Source organism: Vidua chalybeata, chromosome 1 (genome assembly GCF_026979565.1).
Source record: "Vidua chalybeata isolate OUT-0048 chromosome 1, bVidCha1 merged haplotype, whole genome shotgun sequence".
In the NCBI taxonomy this organism is placed as follows: domain Eukaryota; kingdom Metazoa; phylum Chordata; class Aves; order Passeriformes; family Viduidae; genus Vidua; species Vidua chalybeata.
In genome coordinates this window covers 22,931,304-22,951,662 of record NC_071530.1, presented here as the reverse complement: position 1 = coordinate 22,951,662, position 20,359 = coordinate 22,931,304, and the positions used below count along the sequence as shown (strand labels likewise).

The window sequence follows — 20,359 nt, the reverse complement described above, 5'->3', positions numbered from 1 at the left end:
ACAGCCCCTCTGCAGGGGAATTGTGAATTTGAGTGTCCCTTCATTTCAGGGTATAAATACATCCCGTGAGAGAAAGCAAAGCTGCTGAGTATGGAACACCTATGCAAGAATTTCAGTCCAAAAATTTTTGTTATACCAGGCTTGTTCTTATATTAACCTTGTCAGGGACAAGAGAAGCGGCAAAAACTGCTTCTTCGTATACCGGTACTTTCTACTTCCTGTATATTGATACTTTCTCTGGTAACCATGGCACATCAATCACCCCGAGTATTTTGTAAAAATCCCCATCTAAACCCCATGGAGCAATGGACAGATTTCTTTTTAACAGTAAACTATTACTGATGCCCCATGCAAAAAATATCTTTGTATCTTATTAATAAAGCATCTGAAATACCATTATGTGTTGAGAAATCAAATATAAAATGGTGGATGAACCACATAGCACCACAGCATTGAGTGATGACTGTGACCTTTGCAAATTACTGCCCTGTGAAGGGTCACAGAAATTGCAACAAAATTTTTATAGCAAACCAAATAGCAAACAAAAAAGCAGGGGTGCTCTTTCAACAGATTTATGGACATATTGCACTCTCTAGTATATTTATTAAAATAACCAAGATTGAACATGGAGCTTGAGTTCTGAAAAAAAAAATCCAGAGAACTGAAGGGGATCCATATCTTCTACAAATCATGAACAATAAATACTGACATTTTACTTCTTGTAGAAAAAATTCAATTATTCATTTCTGAGAAGTATGTTTAAAAATTGGTCTTTACCATCTTTCCCATAAATTCAACATCTCTGTTATAACTAAATGTCTTCTCCCACCCATAAATAGATCACATACATTGTTGCAAGAAAACAGATTAGCCAAAAGGGCTGAACTGTAATTATACACTGACCAAGAAGAATTCCATTGCAATGAAAGTGAATGGCTTGTTCTTCAGGTCATTAGCAGAGTGTTGACCAGCAAAATTTTAAATGCTAAAATACCCCACCCCCCCCAAAAAAAGGAGGAAAAAAAAAAACTTGAGGGAAAAAAAAATTGAGAAAAATGTCCAAATATCTGAGAAAGCAGGAACTATGTCTGTGTAGAACAAATTTTAAAATAATGAGAAAACTCTGCCCCCTTGTCTCACCTTAGAGAAATTCTGTTAAGCTTCCCTTATTTCTCTATGGCTGTTTATGCATCACAATTTGAATAAAGTAAACAAGGGAAAAATCATTTGTATCTACCTCCAGATCTACAGAATGAAATGCTTTACTAGCTTATAACACTAAAAATCAAAAATCAAGTTTGAAAATTAACAAGTTTTTCCTAATAAACCCACACTTACTGAATGGCACTTCAAACAATGAATTACAGAAAAAAAAGAAAAAAAGGGTATTGCCTTGAAAGGTTAAAGAATGTGTGTACTTTCCATAAAGCTGAAATGCTTCCATGAACATTTAACTCTGGATTAACCAAACAGTCAAAATTCAGGAAATAAAACTATTTTACTCACTAAACCATTCTGACAATATTGCAACATAATTTGAGTGTCATTTTAAGCTCTGAGGGTTTTTTTTTAACTTTTAATAAAAAGGAAAATGAGAAGAAAGGCTAAGTTGAGAGAACCCTTTTCGGCAATCAAAAAAATAAAAGAAAGAAACCCCACAAACCCCCATCAAACCCACCAAAAAAAAACTGGTGAGTTTCTTTCTTCTCCTGCCATATAGCAGATCTCTTCTTGAATTTCACACCACTGACCATACCCTGTCAGAGATCTTGAACAGTTTACATTACTTCTTTTGAAGGATTAATCTAGACCGGCCCAGAGATAAAAACCAAAATGCACAATGAATTCCTACACTGAATTCCAGCTTGTTACTGTGAACTCAACGTAAGAAAAGAAAAAAGGAATCCCACACATCTTGTAGTAAATACACTGCTTTCACATAGTATGAGTTAGAGGAATATGTAAAGGGACAAGCTACTTTTGTACAAAACCTCAATTTATTTCAGAGAAATTAAAAATATGGTATTTAATATATATAAATTTCTATTCCTCTATAAATATAGATGATCTTGTGATAATGAACAGAAATAAATGCATACCAAATTAAAATAATTTTGCATTTCAGGGTATGGTAGCCATAGATAATGTTTATGAACCTAAATACAGGCATTTGTAATATTAAAAAAAGTTTAAAACAATACAATCAGGAGAGAAGCATTCTGCTGTTTTTCATACAGAGGTCTACATATTCAAATGCATCTGTTGAAAGTTACAATTTCGTCTTTAACTCTTTTAATGTATTAGAAGCACAATCCCACACACCCAGGAGCATACAAGGTAGCAGATATACTGCACACATGGTATTTTATCCTTGCAGTATGCAATGTTATTTCTGTACCGAAAAAAGAGGTGGAAAAAAGACAACAGAGGCTTTCAGGTCTCACATCTCACCAGAGTGCTCAAGCATTCTGCTTTACTGTTTTCCTTTCCATTGTTTTTACTACTGGCAAAAATAATCACACCCTCATAATGTGTAATGATTTAAATCTCAATGAATTAAAATTCAGAGGAATGGCAATGGCTCCAATGTTTCCCATATGAAGAGCTGGTGTATGAATATAACTAGGGGGCAGGGAGGAAACAAACAAAAGCCCCAAACTGAATGCTGCGTTTTATTCCGATGAAGCTCTTTTCACTGAGCCCGTATTTCCTGATCCTGCTGACCCCAGCCGGCAGCAGCCCGGCGGGGAGGGACCGGGGCAGGCGGCGCTAGGAGCACCCGCGGGGCGCCCCCGGACTGGAAAGTGGGCTTAGAAAAAAACCCCAGCAGGAGGGAATTTCAGTGTATTTCTGTCGCCATCCACCTCCTGGGCCATCAGAGGTGCTACAGGTGCAGGCGGTGTGAACTCCAACTCGTAGACCGAACCGGGCGAACTGCTCCTGAGCTATGCGCAGTACGGCCAGACCCGGCAACCCCGGCCGCGGGCGAGCGGCGGCCGCCCCAGCCCCCGGCACCGCCCGGCACGGAGGGGCTCTCCGTGCACAGAGCGGAGCACGACGGGCTGTTTGTACCCCCAGAAAGGCCCGGCGGGGGTAACCGGGGCTGGGGCTCGGCGCAGCGCCGTCCCTGCGCCATGCTCGGACAGCTCTCCGTCCTCCCTGTACGGGACCGGGCGGGTCGGTGCGCCCCAGACGGGGCCGGCGCCGAGACCGGGACCGCAGCGGGAAGCGGCGTTCCTCCCCACCCCACCTCCACGCTACCGCGGGCCGGCCAGAGCCGGGACAGGGACCCAGACCGGGTCAGGAGGCGCTCCCAGCCGCAGCCCCGCTCCGGGCCCTCCTGCTCATGCAGCTGAAATTCCAAGCAAAGCCATTACAAAACCTGTGTGGGGGAGAAGAAGGGGGTTTGTTTTCGATCCTCTTACAGGCAGCTTTTCCCATCCTGCCTTAAGAAATAATAATCCAAAGCCATTTTTTCCTTTAAATTAAAAAAAAAAAAAAAAAAAAAAGCGGGCGGGATAAGCGAGGAAGTAAAATCCGCAAACGGGTTAGAAGTGTCCTAAATAATTAAAAAAAAGTGAGGTTTTTTTTGTAATTTAAATACAAATATACTTACAAAATCTTACAGAGGCTATTTACATCCCTCTCCCCCAACCTGACAGTGCGTTCGGCTCCTACAGGAGACAGCCCGAGCAGCATGGGGAAGGCAGAGCCCAGAGATCCCAGGCACTGGGGTCCCCCTGCCTTGTCCTCCACTCCCCGCCGCCTGTGGAAGCCACTCGCAGTCCCAAAAGTTTGCCTAGTCTGGATAAGGAGCTGCTTCCCGAGGCAGAGCCTCAGTCCTCGGCCTGCCCGCATCTCCCTAGCCTGGCAAGCAGGGGTCTCAGACCGTGGTCTCGCCCTGCTTGCTGTTGGTGAGCCTGGTGTAAAACTTCCTCCAGGAGTTCAGGGTTTTCCCAGACCAGATCCAGAAGCCCGAGGTGATGCCCACGATTAAGGTCATGAGATACTTGATCATGAAGACAGTGAAGTCGGGGCTCATAGGTGGGTGGTGGCCGCTGTGGTTGTTGGGGCAGGGAATGGCATAACTCTTACAGCTCTGTGTGACCCAGCTCCTCTCCCACTGTTCCCTAAAAGCTTGCTCGTAAAAATAGCAGGCAATGACGATGGTGGCCGGCACCGTGTAGAGGACACTGAAGATGCCTATCCTCACCATGAGCTTCTCCAGCTTTTCTGTCTTGGTGCCGTCATGCTTCATGATGGTCCGGATCCTGAAGAGTGACACAAAGCCAGCCAGCAGGAAAGAGGTGCCGATGAACAGGTAGACGAACAAGGGGGCCAGCACGAAGCCCCTCAGGGCATCCACGTTGTTGATGCCCACAAAGCAGACGCCACTGAGAACGTCGCCATCCACTTGTCCCAGGGCAAGGATGGTGATGGTCTTGATGGCTGGCACAGCCCAGGCAGCCAGATGAAAGTACTGGGAGTTGGCCTCAATGGCCTCATGGCCCCACTTCATGCCAGCAGCAAGGAACCAGGTAAGGGAGAGGATGACCCACCAGATGGAGCTGGCCATACCAAAGAAGTAGAGCATCATGAAGAGAATGGTGCAGCCCTCCCGCTTCGTGCCCTGCGCCACGGTGCGGGAACCGTCCTCAGCAAAGCGCTCGTTGCAGACCACCTTCTCCTCCAGGAGGAAGCCGGCGATGTAGGCCACGGCCACCGCCGTGTAGCAGCCTGAGAGGAAGATGATGGGCCGCTCAGGGTAGCTGAATCGCTTCATGTCCACCAAGTAGGTGAGGACGGTGAAGAGGGTGGAGGCACAGCAGAGCACGGACCAGATGCCGATCCAGGTGCGGGAGAAGCGCAGCTCCTCGGGCCCGAAATACATGAGCCCATAGAGACGGCCGGGCTCGCAGGGCGCCCCGCAGTCCTTCTCTCCCAGGAAGCGGTAGTTCAGGTAGGAGGGCACCTTCAGCGCCCGCGGGCAGGTGAAGCGCCCGCGGGGCTCGCCGGGCCCCGGGCCCCCAGGGCCGCCGCCGGCGCCTCCGCGGTGCGGGTTGCTGGTCCAGCTCTCGGGGCGCAGGGCGGGCGTGGGGGTGCCGCGCTCGGAGGCGTTCTGCCCCACGCACAGCTCGCCAGCCCCGTGCACCGGGAACTTTTCGCAGCGCAGCGTGTCGGGCCACTGGAAGCCGAACTTGTTCATGAGGGCCTCGCAGCCCTGGCGGGCCCGCTCGCAGAGGGAGCGGCAGGGCGGCAGGGCCTGCTCCAGCACGGTGCACACCGGCGCGTACATGGAGCACAGGAAGAACTTGAGCTCCGCCGAGCACTGCACCTTCACCAGCGGGTAGAACTGGTGCACCTCCAGCCCCGCGTCCTCCTGGTTGGTGTGGCCCAGCAGGTTGGGCATGATGGTCTGGTTGTAGGCGATGTCAGTGCAGAGAGGGATGGAGATGGGCTGGCAGTAGCCGTGGTCAGGGATGGAGATGCCCCGCTCGCCGTTGTACTGCGACGCCGGCAGCTGCCCCCCGGCCGGGAGCGCCGCCGCCCACAGCAGCACCAGCAGCAGCGGCAGCCGCGGGCACCGGTCGCTGCCAACTTCCCCGCCGCCGCTCACCGCCGGCCCGCGCCGCTCGGCCATGCTCAGTCGGTGCAGCCTGCCCTGCCGGGCTCCCACCGCCCCGCCGCCGCCGCTGCTCCTCCCGGCCCGAACTTGCGACTCATGAAGGGAGCGGCGGGCAGGGACGGGGCAGCCCCGGCCGCCACTCACGCGGCCGCGGAGCGCAGCGCGCAGCTCTGCCCGCACCGGCGGCAGCGTCCTCCGCGCCTCCGACTACCGCCGCCGCCGCCGCCTCCGCCGCCGCCGCCTGACCATTTGTGCCGGCCCCTCGAGCCCGCGCCCCTCGCCTCGCCGCGCCGCGCTCCCTCCGACCGGTTTCCAGGCGCCCCGCAGTCTGCTTCACCGGAGGGAGGAGCCTTGAAACCGACGCCGAACTTTCCTGCGTAAGGGACCGTCTCCCAACGCCTCACCCGGGGGCGGGCGCAGGCGGGCGCGGGGCTGCCCCGCGCCGCGCACAAAGGCGGCGGGGGCGGCGCTGGGGAGGGGGCCCAGCGGCAGGGGGGTGATCGGGGGGACGGGGCTGTGCCGTGTCGGTCGGCAGCGCGCCGGTCCCGGCTGTCCCGGGGCTGTTTTTGGATTCCCCGGTGATGACGATTGTTGGAAGCTGTTGAGCGGCGCACCCGGACTGGGCCGGAGCCCATCACCCTCGGTGCCCCCCGCCGTGCGAGCAGCCGGGCTAATCCCGAGCGGGGGAATCGATGTTTGGCACGTAGCAAAGGGCAGGATTGGAGGAGGGATTCGCGGCACTCTGCTGCGGGGGGCAGTGCGCAGCGGGGGTATTTCTGCAGGTCTGAAATGTGGGAGACACACTGCGGTCACTTAAGGTGCGGGCAGGAGCCGCAGCAACGTGAAGGCACAGACCGCGATGTCGCACATCGCATACACCGTGATGATGTTGGAGCGGCTAAAACTCGCCTCTCCCCAGAGACACTAAGTAACTCGCTCCTGAGCTATTTATTGCCGGTGTGTTATCTGCGCCTTCCTCCCATCGTGTCCACAGCAGCAGCCCGACATACGAAAATAATCCCAATAGGGCTTTCCCATTTCCCTTCCTCCCTCTGCTTAGTGGGCAGCTATTCCAGTGTGACTCGAGTCGAATGCTGTGTGACTTGCAATACCTCCCGTCAGGTTTTTTTGAAAATTCTTGCTATAATCTGGGGAGGGGGTGAATGGCCATACAGTGATCGCCAGCAGTGGCCATTTTTGCATGCCTGAAGCTCCATTGCACAAACAGAATGGAGGTCCTGTTGGCTCTCTCGAAATGCATCGTCCAGAAAAACGATGAAGGCTGAATAGGGGATTTACTGTACTCATTGGAACTGAATAAGAATAATAAAGTGTGCTCCTGGAGAGAAGAACTCTGCCCTGTTCTCCAGACATTCAGTAATTAAGGTTCTCTGTCATGTGTGCAAATGTTCTCATATTTGTCCGAAGGTTAATTCTACCATTCGGAGCTGAACCAGGCATGGAACTTCTCCCACCAGCTGTCTTCCTTCTCTGCAGCATGCTCCCACCCTTTCCGCCTTACATGTTAATTGAGTTCCAAAAATCCATTAGTAGTAAGACAGCTCCAGCATTTATTTCTAGCTGTCAGAGGTGGCAAGGGTTAATAAAAGACATCCGTATTTCTTGGATAGCTACAGATAAAATTTGGACCATGCTATTTAGGCCACTTTCTTTCTCCCAGCAGTACTGTCCCACATTCCAACTAATTAATAGCAAAATCTATGCTGTGTAACGACTGAAGGAGCGGGATCATGTTTAGAAATTGCACATCCTTGAAAATGTCGATTGCTGATGTCCTCGTTTACTGAGGTTCATTGAGTTCTGTCAAGAACTCTCTTCTCAGAGGACAATAGTTCAAAAATGATATGCACAAATACCTTTTTCCATCTTCCACTGAACAGTTTGATTCCTTAAATATTGTATTTATAGTTTGAAACTACAGATTTTTTTCTTCAGATTTACATCACTAATTAAAATTATTAACTTCTTTCTAGCACAAAACCTATTTACATTCAGTCCTAAATAGCAGTATTGTTTCTCTGTTCATCCTAAAAAGACTGAACACTGGATCTTTAGATCTGAATAAGTCTTATCCATGCTTTTTCTCATAGACAATGAGTGTGAATTTCTGACTAGTCTTGAGAAGCTTGCTTGGATTTTTGCCTGTCCTCTTTAGACCTGGGGACACATCACACAATCCAGGAGAGGTAATTAAGATGCCCAAGTGCATCATCAGTTGATTGAAATTCTACCTACTGGAGTCTGCATTTGAAATATTAAGGAAACATTTCTCAAACACCATCTCAACCTAGCAGATTGTTCTAGGAGAAACATCAGTGTGTACAAATAAGGTTTGTACATGTACATAACAGATTTTTTCAGACCAACTAGTACAGAAGGAAAATTGGACACATTTTTGGATTAACAAGCTAATTTTTTCTTTTTGGTTCTGAAGCAATAACTGTCTAAATGCAGTAATTAGCTAAAAGCTAAATGCAGCTTGAGAAAAACTACTTCAAGTTCAGATGCATCAGTAAGATCAGCTCAGAAAGAAAAAGTGGAAATGGGATGGAAGTGGTATTGTGGGGAGAAGAACAAGGGTTGAGAGCTGGTAAGTTTAGGACTTGCTCATTTTAACAGTTTAGTGATTTTTCACATAACAGAAGAAAATCCTGTGTGGAAAGAATCTTCCCAGAAGCACTTGTCCTACATTTCAAACACTCCAAACCACAAAACTCATCATTAAAGCATAATCCTTTGTGGCCCAAAACACCAGATCAGTTTAAACTGTGCCTGAGAAAGAAATGCAATGTGGTTTTGATGTCCATCCACTACTACAGCAATGAACATCCCCTGCCATCAAATCACCAGCATACCCTGGTCTTACATTTGATATTCCAGAGCTGTACTTCATCCATTGCATACCTGCATTCCTTGTAGTTTTGCTTCTGAAGACGACCACTCAGCTGCAGCATGGACTCCAGGAGGCCATCTCCATAGACCAAACAAACCACTGTGCTGTTTGTGAGGGAGTCTTTCTCACAAAACAGATATTCTCCCACTCCTTTCAGACCTGATCCTTATGGAAACTACAGAACTTGTCTCACAGAAGTGCACATGGGAACTAAGTTTCCTAACTCTGCCAAAAACATTGGACTCAGTAGAGATGCTGGTCTCATAGTACATTATAATTTCCTTCAACTTACAACACTGCCCCCTCCCACTTACCCCTCTCCAAATCAACAGACTGTAAGGTACTTGTCTCTTCTTCTTGCTTAGCTAATAAATGCTATTTTTCCCCATCATTAATATCATCATTGTCCTGTCTATTCTAGCTACCGTCTTCTTTATTTCAGAGCTAGATTAATTAATAAGTATCTTAGGAAATGGTAAGCAATCGCTCTTAACTGAAAGGTAATTCTAACCCACAGAAAAGTGTGACCAAAAGTCTGTCTTACTTTTCCACATATATGTCTTGGTCTAACAAAGTATATTACTTCTTCATGCAAGCCTAGTACTGCACATCATATCCACAGGAAATTATTCCTGTGTGTCTCCCTTGTTCTTTTAATGATTCCTATGTGTCCATCACAGGTGAGAGAGAGACTGGACTGGATGCCACCTTTGCTTGGGTCAACACAACAGTTATCATGTTCTTACAAATTTCACAGTGTATTTCTTAAAGCACAAGCACTCTTCCTTGCCACAGAAAGACAATCTTCCATTCTAAAAGAAACAAAAATTTGGACATTAAATAATAATTAAAAGGAATTTCAGCTTTTACTTCAAAACAACATGCAGATGTTACTATGTATAGTAGCCATTAGGGGAACTTAGGACTCTGGTAGGTAGGCAGAGTATGAGATTTGGCCTCTTACATTCTTTATGTACCAATACTATCTGTAGAGTGCTGGTTTGTGCTTGCTTTACTTCTTATGGGAGATGGGGGATTGTCTGAAAAAAAAAAGTAGTTATGAAAATCTTTAATTTAGTAAAGAAACAAAGCAAAAAGGCATCACAGGATTTTCTTGTTTTCCTCTATGTGACTGGCAGAAATAGGATAGAGTGAATCCTTCCATTCCACAGCACTTAAGGAAAACTATTTTCCCTAGAGTAAATTATTCAGTTTTATCTCACACACCTATGTTACATACAGAGAATCCAAATATAAGCACAAATGTGTATGTGGGAAGGCTAGTGAGCACCCAAATGAATAAAATGTAAACCGAGATGATACCATAAATTATGTCTGTCCACCAAATTAAAGCAAAATTTATGCTTAAATAATTAAGTTTTTAGTTGATTCAAGGTTTCATTATTTAGATGTCAAATAAAGGGTTAAAAGTAAGATCATCATAATTCAGTGGAATAAGTTAAAAGTTTATTTTTGTCTCATGTTGAGCATGAATCTTGGCTGATAAGAACAGTTAATATTTTTTGTGTGCATAGCAATTAGTTCTGTATGGAAAGATAGGATTTTTGGGATTCGGGTAGACAGAGGGATTAAAATATGTAATCTGTGATGGGCAACAATGTGTATACTAAATTAATGAAGTTTCTTGTGAGTTTCACATCTCAGGTGCGTGTCATTTCAGCTCTGAGTACTGGCAGTACACATCACATCAAGTCCTCACAATGCACAGACAAGGACACTAACTAAAAAATCAGTACAAGGATTGTAAAAGCAGTAAAATGAAGGAGAATCAGTACGAAGATTCTAAATGCAGTGAAATGAAGGAGAGATGATTACAGTGTCATACATCCCAAATTGTAAGATGAAATAAGGCACACCCTTACACTGCCATATTAAAACTACCATATATTTTGGATGATAAAATCCTTAATCCAGATAATAGATACTTCTCAAAGTAAGATGTTTGACCCTAGAAATTGACATGGAGGTCTACAAACCAAAATTCTGGAGAGAAGGTACCTGGACAACTCTCCCAAGCAGTTTTAACAGTTGCATGGTAAGATACTTCTCAATTTGCAACATGCCAATGACGTAGCCATCTGCCTCAGGACCATGGGCATAGCGCCTTACAGACCTAGTCTTGCCAGAACAAAAAAATCCTTAAAATTTAAAATCCTGCCTTTAACATTTCTTGGAACAGAAGACTGTTGGAAGTATGCCTGTGCTGACAAAAATAACAAACACATGCAGTGATTGGCAAAGAAAATCAGTAGGAACTGAACACAAACTTTAGGGATGGTTCAGTCAGCAGCCAGAATACTTTCTGCAGCAAAGGGTCTCAAGGCTGTACAGCCAAGTGCTCAGAAAGTCACCTCAGTGGAGAAGCAGCTGTTACTAACAAGCATTTGACAAGGTACCAAGTAATTCTCTGACCATTGGGTGGCCCAAGTCAGCTTACCCTCAAATTCATCCCACTTGCCTCTCTATATGCCTTTTATTAATTGGCTATATTAATTTGCAATTGTCAGTTTAGGTTAAAAATTGTACTTTTATTTGTATTTGGAGGTTGTGGGAACAAGAGAAACAGAATTTATTCCTGCTGAGTGATACCTATTGTAACATGAATGTTCTACCAGGTAGCATGGGCTAGGAATAAAGAGCAATTTTTGGCCAGCATTGGTGTAAGTCAGGCCCCCATTACAAGGATTTTATGTTTTAAAGAGGCATGAGGAGAAGCGGTATGCACAGTCAAAGCAGACTACAAAGAATCTCTTCCTCCCAATACCCACAGTATTTTTTCCTTAATGCTGCTTATTCAAGATAGATGGAGTATGTGGAGATTTGATTTGGTTTTCTTTTCTGTTCAGAAGAAATGTAGATGATCCCTTGCAAATTAAAGCCGTATGTTGCCTGCCTTTCTTGACATGTTCTGCGCTGGGGTGAGAGGCGCAGGGGCTGCAGCCCGGCTGCTGCTGCCAGAAGTTTTCCGGAGGACAAGAAAAAGTCACAACTCTTAAAAGGGCAATTGCAGATCACAGCTCATTTTGTTCAGAGAATGCGAACATTTTTACTCTCTTTTTATTTCCCTTTCTTAAGCAAGTTCTTCTACAGTTACATACAGTGCCTGAAAACACAGACTCTCTCTTGTTCTTCAAACACAGAGAGGCTGATTTAAGGGCCTAAGATGGCAATCCTCACTCCCAGGAGTAGACCTGCTGATTTCACAGATACAAGGGAAAGGAGTGGAGCTTCATAAGGCTGTGATGCAAGGAGAAATTATGTGATGAGCGCTTACTTTTGGCCTCACACTGCTCTTGCTGTGCTTCAAGTATATTCCTTTTAAAGAAATGACTCTCCATTTCCACTGATGTAAATGAGATTCAGATCATATTTGCTGCATTACTCTTTCAAGATAGCACAAATTGAAAAGGTGTGTGTGTGTGAGGTGGGGAGATAGAGTGGAGGAAAGTTGTTTTTCTATGTCTTCTAGCTGTGTGTGTATTTTCCATGAATGCTATTTAGAGAGTGAGCAGGATGAGATCAGAGTAGGAGTAATTCTCAGCCTGCATCTGCCTTTTTCAATGGAATGCAGCTTGGTACATGTTAAAGGATAATCTTGACTTTCCCTTTAGAAGAAATTTTTGGCCTTTTGCTTTTATTTGTAAAGATAGATTTAAATATTTAACCAGTGTAAACAGAGGCAGAAGACCAGCAAGACTGAAAGGAATGTGCCACAAGGATCTGCTTGTAGGTACTTCTCCCTTAAATACATTTTTCATCATACAGGAGGGGTCAGCTGTATTTTGAAAGAAATGGTTTTTGGAAAATTTAGGCTGTTCGTGTGAAAGGAATTATCTTAAGGATGGACAGGAGTGTTCTAGACCTTCCTCCAATTCTGCAGCTGACTTTTCTAGTTAGCATTTCCCCTACTCTTTGACCCGGGCTGCACAGCAACTGCTCAACACTGTAGCACTCCAATATGCCACGTGGGCCCCAGATAAACCATCCTTAGCCCAATCCCAAAGTCTTCAAGGAGGAGAAAAAGGGGCACTTCATAAAAATATCAAAGTTCACAGTAGGGAATATTACCTTCAGAATGATGGAATTTAATTTCCTATTGTCACAGGCTGTCATTCTGTAGTGCTCAAATATGCAACCACAATGTTTAGCCCAACTGCAAAGTTTAAGTCTCTCCTTCCCCAGTATCCCTATCAGAACATTAACCTATCCCATGACAGTGGGTGCATCTGGACTCTTTGCTTTTGGATCTTGTGATGTCTCTATTTTTATGGGCGACTAATAAGATTGCATAATTTTTACTGGATTTGGACTTATCTATGGAAATCCTCACATTTGCCATCTCCAGGGATGGTTATTGTAATTCTGTATACTTTCATATGGTATTGCTGGCATTAAGAAAAGTATCTGAGGGTTCCCAGCACTGAAGACCATGAGGATAAGCTATGTCACCTCAGTGTCCCAGTCTTCTGCTCCACTCAGCTGTCCATGTGCTGAATACAGAGCCTATAAAAGTCAGGGATGGCTGGTCTCAGCAGCTGCAGCCCACTACAGCTGTATCCCACTGCAGTAAAACCTGAGCCTTGACCCTCAGTGGGAACAAGCCCATATCTAGGAGACATAGCTACTGCAACATTTGGCTGACTGAATCTCTAACATCCAGAAGATTCTGGCATATTTATGTATTTTCAGAATTTTTTCTGTATTTTCAGAATTTTTTCTCCTTTTCCCACTTCGACTCTCAGTGGTAGTCACACCATTGCAAACAAGGTTCAGTCATGCCTATCCTTACATATTCTACCTGGAAAGTGAAAGAGACTTCATGGTTATTCTTCAATTTTCAGAACTCTTTAATTCATGAGGAAGGATATGCATAAAATATGAAGACTGAATAGAAAGCGTTAGGAAGGGATGGAAAGGGAAAAGACAGGATATCTAGCTTCTGGTTCTTACGTGTTGGTATCAATTAATGTTGAAATCATTCTTATATCTCAGGAAGTACTTTGCTGATGGTGATTCTTTTGGACATTGTCTGTTCCTCTGCTATTTATTATAGCTAGACAGATATAGTCTAGCTATTGGGATAAGTATTAATTAGTTAGTATTTCTGCAAAGCCATTGTGGTTTCTATTTCTATATTTTTTTACAGTTGTAGAGACATCATGGCTTTTTAAAAATGCAGATTGTGTTAAATATTTACTTAGAAGTCTTCACTGTGACTACACTTACATTCTTACACGTACATTTGTGATTGCAATTCAGGTTGGAAGTCTGGGTCCTCCTTTTAGAGAATGGGCTAGGAGCTGCTCATCCTAAACTTTGTCCACACCATTGCCATAGCAAGCAAAAGCATCCACCAAACTGGTTTGGGAGGCACTTTTTCTTCCTTCTCACAAGTAATGTATTTGTGACTTCATAGTGGCAGCTGGTCTGCCATAGAAATTAGGCTGCCATGAAACCACAGCCTTGAACTCACATCTCTGGGATATGTCAGCATTGCTTGAACACTAAAAAAATGTGACAGAACCATGTTCCCACATATTGTGTTCAATAGCAGCAGGCTTAAAGATGCTTCAAATCATAGCAAGCCTAATTGTGAGCCAATGTAGCACTCTGAGTACCAAGGTACCAAGGACAGGAACTAATTGGTTTTTGCCATGTCTGCTATGACATTTCTATTAATTTTTTTTTTTTTTTTTTTAATTCACAATGCATAGCACTAGGGATATGGGACTGAAAGACTTGTCTTATTTGGGGAAAAAGAATGCAAATATTAAACTAATCCCTTGTGTAGACACTCTTATTTCAGTTTAAAAGTGCCTTTCATGGCATTAGCAAGTTGATTCCTTGCTGACATAAGCTTAATCAATATGAGGCACTCAGTCTGATATAAATTTATCTCTGATGGGGTTGCACCAATTTTTCTATGTTGTGCCTTTGAAAAACCATTTAGCTAAATCAGTTGTTTCTTCAAACTGGCAAGTTCTCACTCACTGAAGATTTGCAGTACAACAGTGCAGCCAGCTGAAAAATGAATCACTTCAGTAAAATGAAAAGAACTTTTTGCCTTTGTATGGTGCTACCCATTAAAGCTCTGAAAGCTGCAAATATCAATAAACTTAGAGCAGCTTTGCATCTATGTTCTTAATCCCCATTTTCTAAATGCAGGAACTTAAATGCAGAGAAATGAAATGTGTTTCCAAGGTCAAAAATAGAGTATGTGGTAAAGTGGTTTCAGAATGAGACCAATGACTTTGAATATCCTTGGTCCCAGCAACTTTCAGACACCTTATGTGTAAGAAGTGCTTGTACCTATGCTTTCTGGTAATCAGCCCTTTAGAATCAGATTGCCAGGTCTGGATGATGTATCCGAGAATAACTAGTCTGTAAGCTCTCATTTGAGTTTTGTAAATAAAAGACTGACTTCTTCTCCTTGAATGAAGATCTACTCTTGTAATTTTATCACCACCTTACTAAATATTTATTTCTAGTGGTATCCTCCTTTAGCTATAAACATAGACATTCTAATCTCAAATTCTGAGGCAAAATGGATGTTCTACCACTTGTTATGGCTACACCAAATATATATTTTTAAAGGGATATACATTTCAAATCTTATGCTGCAAGCAGAGCTTTTTAGGCTAGGAAGAGGATCACAATGACAGTATTGATGCAGTACTATCACCCATTTCTGGAAAAGTGGTTGTGGTCCAAACAACCACTCTCTCTGCTCTGTGTTAAAATAAGGATATTAGTTTGAAGCCCTGTAAGTGATGGGTTTGGTCACAAACAAAACCACACATTAGCTCTGTTGGAAAAAATATGAGAGTGTCAGGCCAGATGAGCTTGAATCGATCTCAGATCAGGCTGAGGTTCAGATGGAGCAAGTAAATGCTATGGTATGACTGACTGAAAGGTAACTGCATGTAAAATAGACCACAGCTGGTGTTTTCACCATGGAGTGCTTGCTCACTCTGTTGAGTGATGCTACTAAAAGTTACTGCAACTTGACACACAGTGAAAATGCTTTTTAAAGTCTGAAAAAACCATTTCCATCCTTTGTGGTATATCTCAGGTTTACACCCTGAATTCTATGATCTGGAATTCAGTTATAGCAAAGATTAGCCAAAAGCATGGATACTTACAACATGTTAAGCTAGGAAGGCCATATTTGTGCAATACAAATAATGTCTACAATTACTGCAATTAAAAATAGAAGCTTGAGGCAGAAGCACTTTAAAAATATTTGCAGACTTATCAAAAGTCTTTCTGTGCTCCTATTCCCAGAGTACCTGGGCACCTCAGCACCTCAAAATCTCTAATGTGCTTGTTCTAAAAGATAAAAGTACTGCTTTGTTTTTGTTTTGGAGAAGGAAATCTAAGGCAGAGAGTGATTAAAATTATCTGTTCAGAGTCAGGTAAGAAATCCATGATAGGAAAGGGAATTTAACCTAAAGCTGGCACACACATTCTTTTTTTCCTGAGGCCTATTTTTCCTGGAAAGCTCTGGGGGAATCACAGTTGTTTTAAGACCCCTGAGGGAGGTGGTCCCACACCTTACCCACTCCTGTTGTTTCTCCCACAGAGGCACCTGCAGGGCAGTGGAGAGAAGCAGAGCAATGTGGTGGCCCAGCTGAAAGCTAACAGCAAAGCCCATTGTAGTTCCAGTTGCAGCAATTCCCTTCTCCAGCCCTTGGCATGGCTGCAGGGGTGCTAGTGCCAGCAGAGAGGAAAGAGAAGGAAGGTGTGAGCTGAAACACAGGAGAGGAGGGAATGGTTCCTGTCAGCAACAGCCCAGCTTTAATGTGCATGAAGCAATCATGAAACTGCAGCTCGGACTGCACCTTTCCAAAGAAAATTGAATCATTAGTAATTCTGACTTGAAATAAAAAAATCTAATCATAGCTGGACCAGCTGCTGAGGTGGCAAATATGGGGAGAAATCTCTGTTTTATTCCTTCCAGTACTGCAAAGGGGAATTGAGGGGCTTGGGAGTAGAAAAGACCTTGAGTCACCTTGATGTTGACTCCTTCCCTGAATAGAGGGGCAGCAGGACTTGAGGCCATCATTTAACACCTCCCCCCTGCTATGTAGGTCGACAAGAGATTTATTTAACATCACAGTATTAGTCCATGACCAAGCTATCACCTTCAACTCTCTCATAGCAGCATGCAAGCTTCTTAATATCTATTCTCTTACCTGAAAAGCAATCAGGAGGAGAGATGAATGTTTATATTTATGTATTTACTTAACTTTCTTCATTGCCACTCTCCTCTTCCTGCCTCCCTTTTATGCTCCAACTAATGTCTCTCTCAGCATGCCATTGTCAATAGTAATTTAAATTACACATCAGACCATGTGAGCAGCTCACATGTTATCAGTTAATATGAATGGAAACTCCAAGGACACTGGTGCACAGCAGTCTCTACCAATGTGGGTTGCAGAGCACTGTTTTTGAAGGGGCTGTACCCTTCTGTTGCTGTGAGGAGACAGATGCCTGCCACTGAAAAACTCTGGACTGGGCATAACTCTGGGCAAAACTCTGGCCTGAATTTAATTAACCAGATAACCTGTACTACATCTACTGTGAATGGATCTCCCAGTACCACTGGTAACACTGTAGAGCAGTTTTTTGTGGGAGAAGGAGCAGCCCTCGGTAAAGATGAAATGGTGCAAGAGGAGACACAACCTCTGCCCCTTTTATGTTGTGGGTAGGAGGCAGAGAGTCCTAACTGCTTCTCAACAAGCCTAATCAATGAAGTTGAGAACATGCCACTGTCAATGGGTATTTGTCATATTGTGCAGCAAATCCTCAATGAATACTTATATTAAAAAAGGCCTTGATAAAAAAAAATTGACCCGAGACAGGTGGTTAACAATGACGATCATCAACATGAAAACTAAGGTGTAGGCTGAGAATTTGAATCCTCAGGATTCAAATTTAATTACATTGAAAAATATCTGGAGTAACTGTTGGACAAGAACTTAGATATGGAAATGAATTTTCAATTAAAAACAAGGTTGAAAAAACCCCAGCATTTTAACTTTGCTGATTAGTGTTCGGTGCTTATTTATCTCAAGCTGGTCAGAGAAGATTTGGCTGGGATTTGAAGTGGAAGTTTCATAGATACACAGCCCTTTAGTATGTGTCCAAATATTTCACTTCCTCTTCCTTTGGAGTGTGTATAGACAATGGCACTTGGTCTGATTCTGACTGCACATAAAAATGAGATTTCCTTCAGCATGTATTTTGCTTTTAAAAGGATTACCTCCCACTTTTTTTTCCCATTTTTCTAGACCTCAGCAGTGCAAGAAACTCTGATGATCTTATAGAAACAAGAAGACAAACCATGAGGAGGGTTATTTACTGCAGCACTTGTAATAACTGCTTTTTGACTAAGGTAAAGCATGTGACACCTAAAATCAGCAAGAATATCTTGCAGAAGTACCTACAAGCTTAATCCACAAATTCTCTCTGCATGTACATAGTCATTATTTCACTACTTTAGTTTTTTTCTTTTAAAAGTCTCTTTCTCTCATTTCTTCAAGCAGTAAAGAACTAAGGAACTCACGATCTCATGCTAACAACTTTTAGCCCAAGGAATATAATCTGCTTTTATATTTTATCAAGATAAATTCCAGACATAATTTGTTTTCCCAGACCCAACTCTTGGCCTGTATTTCTCACAACCACCCAATAAAAATAAATAAAAATGTCACCCAACCAAATTAATATCTGACATTGCTCATAGCTGACGTTGTTCAGAGACCCCTTTTGCATCCACAGGAGACAGCCATGACTTTCTCATTGCTGCTCCCTGACCAGTTCTATGCAGCCCATGTAGCATCTGAGCTCATTATGTATTGCTTTCTTATGTTGCTGTAGACGAATGATAAAGAAATTGGGTGTGTGGACATTCCCAGTTTGTAACCAGAATCTATCCTATCTTATAACAAGAGTCATTATAATACAGACTGTTAGTATCCACGATTACAGCTTATTTCCATGCCATGGTGAAGGAGAACAGAGATCTGAGGTTGAAGGTCAGAGCCTTTAAAGAATGAAGAAGTGTCTCCTGCAGGTGCTTGGTTTATAATTGCCCAGGACAGAGCTGCTGCTTTTATGAGGATTGTTGTCATAGTAAAGTTCCCAAGAAAAACAGGGTGGTTTTTTTTGGTTTTTTTTTTTTTTTTTTTTTTTTTGTTGGTTAGATTTTTTTTGTCCTGGCATCTGTTCACTGTCAGTGGACGCCCACAGCTGTAGCCAGGAGTATGCCTTCACTTCTGGCCTCTGATGTGAACAGCTTTTGCTCCGGCCCTGGAGAGCTGCTGGGCAGACAAAGCAGTAGGGAGCAGGCAGCACCCCAGGTGATAAAATGTCCAGTTTCCATTCTGATGTATGGGAAATTTTAAAAGCTTTGATGTCTGAAGGCATATGCACTCCAGCAGAGAAAACTTCACATCTCATCTCTCCCTAGCCAAGAGTAGATCTTTTCTATTATATCACAAGCAGCCTGACAATACAACACATAAAAATTGCAGCTATCACCATATCAGATCATGAACCAGCTTTCTTGAATGTTGTTATTAAGGCAATTCTTAAGTGAGATAAAAAATTGGTAGCTTAATAAGTCTCTTTAGAAGTATGCTAAGTATACCCAAAAAAAGGCTCAATGCAATTAATTTGACTAAACAATTCAGAAGAAAATATATTAATGTGAAAAGTATAATGGAGGAATTACCACATGAATTCTCTAATTGCCTAGATTCTAAAACACATAAGGGTATCAGGGACCTGGCAGGCACCAGAATCCATAATTTTCACTATCATATGTTTCTGCAGTAGAAAGTAGAATTAAGTAAACACATTCTTTGCTATTTAATTAAATGAATGCACACTCTTCTAGATAATAGTCTTGATAGTGAACTAGAAAGCACAGCTCTGTTCACACACTCAGCTAAGAAAATGCAACCATTTCCTCCAGAGAATGTACTGTGGAACTTGATCCCCTTGGTACTGAGCAGGTAGAATATGCTTACAGAGCCACCCCACATTCATCCAGCAGTGGAGGCAGAATATGTCCTCTCATTTATGCTTCACCTCACTGTTCTTTGCTCGTGCATGGGGAAGTTGGAGTTTGAACTGACCTGGTCAGAAGATGCCCAGTTCTGCGCAGGGACAGTGGTACTGTGAGACTGAGCATGCTGGAGCTTTGGCTTAGAAAGCCTGGTTGTTTCACTGGATCTGGGCAGTTAGGGAGAGGAAGTAAAAGAAGTCAAGGAGAATTAATAAAAACAGGGGGATATCTGAAAAGCTCTTGCAGTAAACATCTGCCTGGAGTTGAGCATTCTGTAGGCTGCAACTCTGTAACAGTGTTGTGGTCACACACACAAAGAAATAAACAACTGTCTGCAGTCCTAGGGGTATAAGTTTTTACAGTTTCATACCCCTGTTTCCTTTGCATTTTTACAAGCAAAGAATGAGCAGATACCACAGATCAGCAGCTGCACAGTAACATGTAACCTTTTATGCTCTGGTAGCTGATCTGGGCATGAAGTTTCTCCATCCAATTTCAAGTCATGTTAGAACCCCTGGGGAGAAGAGAAAGCAGATAGTGATGTGAGCATTTTAGCTCTGTACATCCAGTGCCATGCTGGCTTGCTTTTTGGAACACCAGCAGAAGGAGAGAAGCAGCAGCTATTGGAGGTTGCAATGGCAGGAGAGGCAATGTATGCAGCAAGCTCCTATCCAAACAGTTGCTGCTAAACCATGGGGATCCACAGAGCAGACTTGATGACCTA

General features: G+C 43.7%; 1 protein-coding gene across 1 annotated transcript; it reads right to left on the bottom strand.

Moving 5' to 3' along the window:
• Positions 1-2,098: 2,098 nt before the first annotated feature.
• On the bottom strand, positions 2,099-6,013 carry FZD1 (frizzled class receptor 1). Its single transcript, XM_053950366.1, has one exon. The coding sequence runs from the start codon at positions 5,639-5,641 to the stop codon at positions 3,884-3,886; it is 1,758 nt and encodes a 585-aa protein (XP_053806341.1). The 5' UTR covers positions 5,642-6,013; the 3' UTR covers positions 2,099-3,883.
• Positions 6,014-20,359: the final 14,346 nt, after the last annotated feature.

Bases quoted from the DNA above. Each gene is read 5' to 3' on its own strand.
- FZD1 (XM_053950366.1), bottom strand. From the start codon at position 5,641: ATGGCCGAGCGGCGCGGGCCGGCGGTGAGCGGCGGCGGGGAAGTTGGC.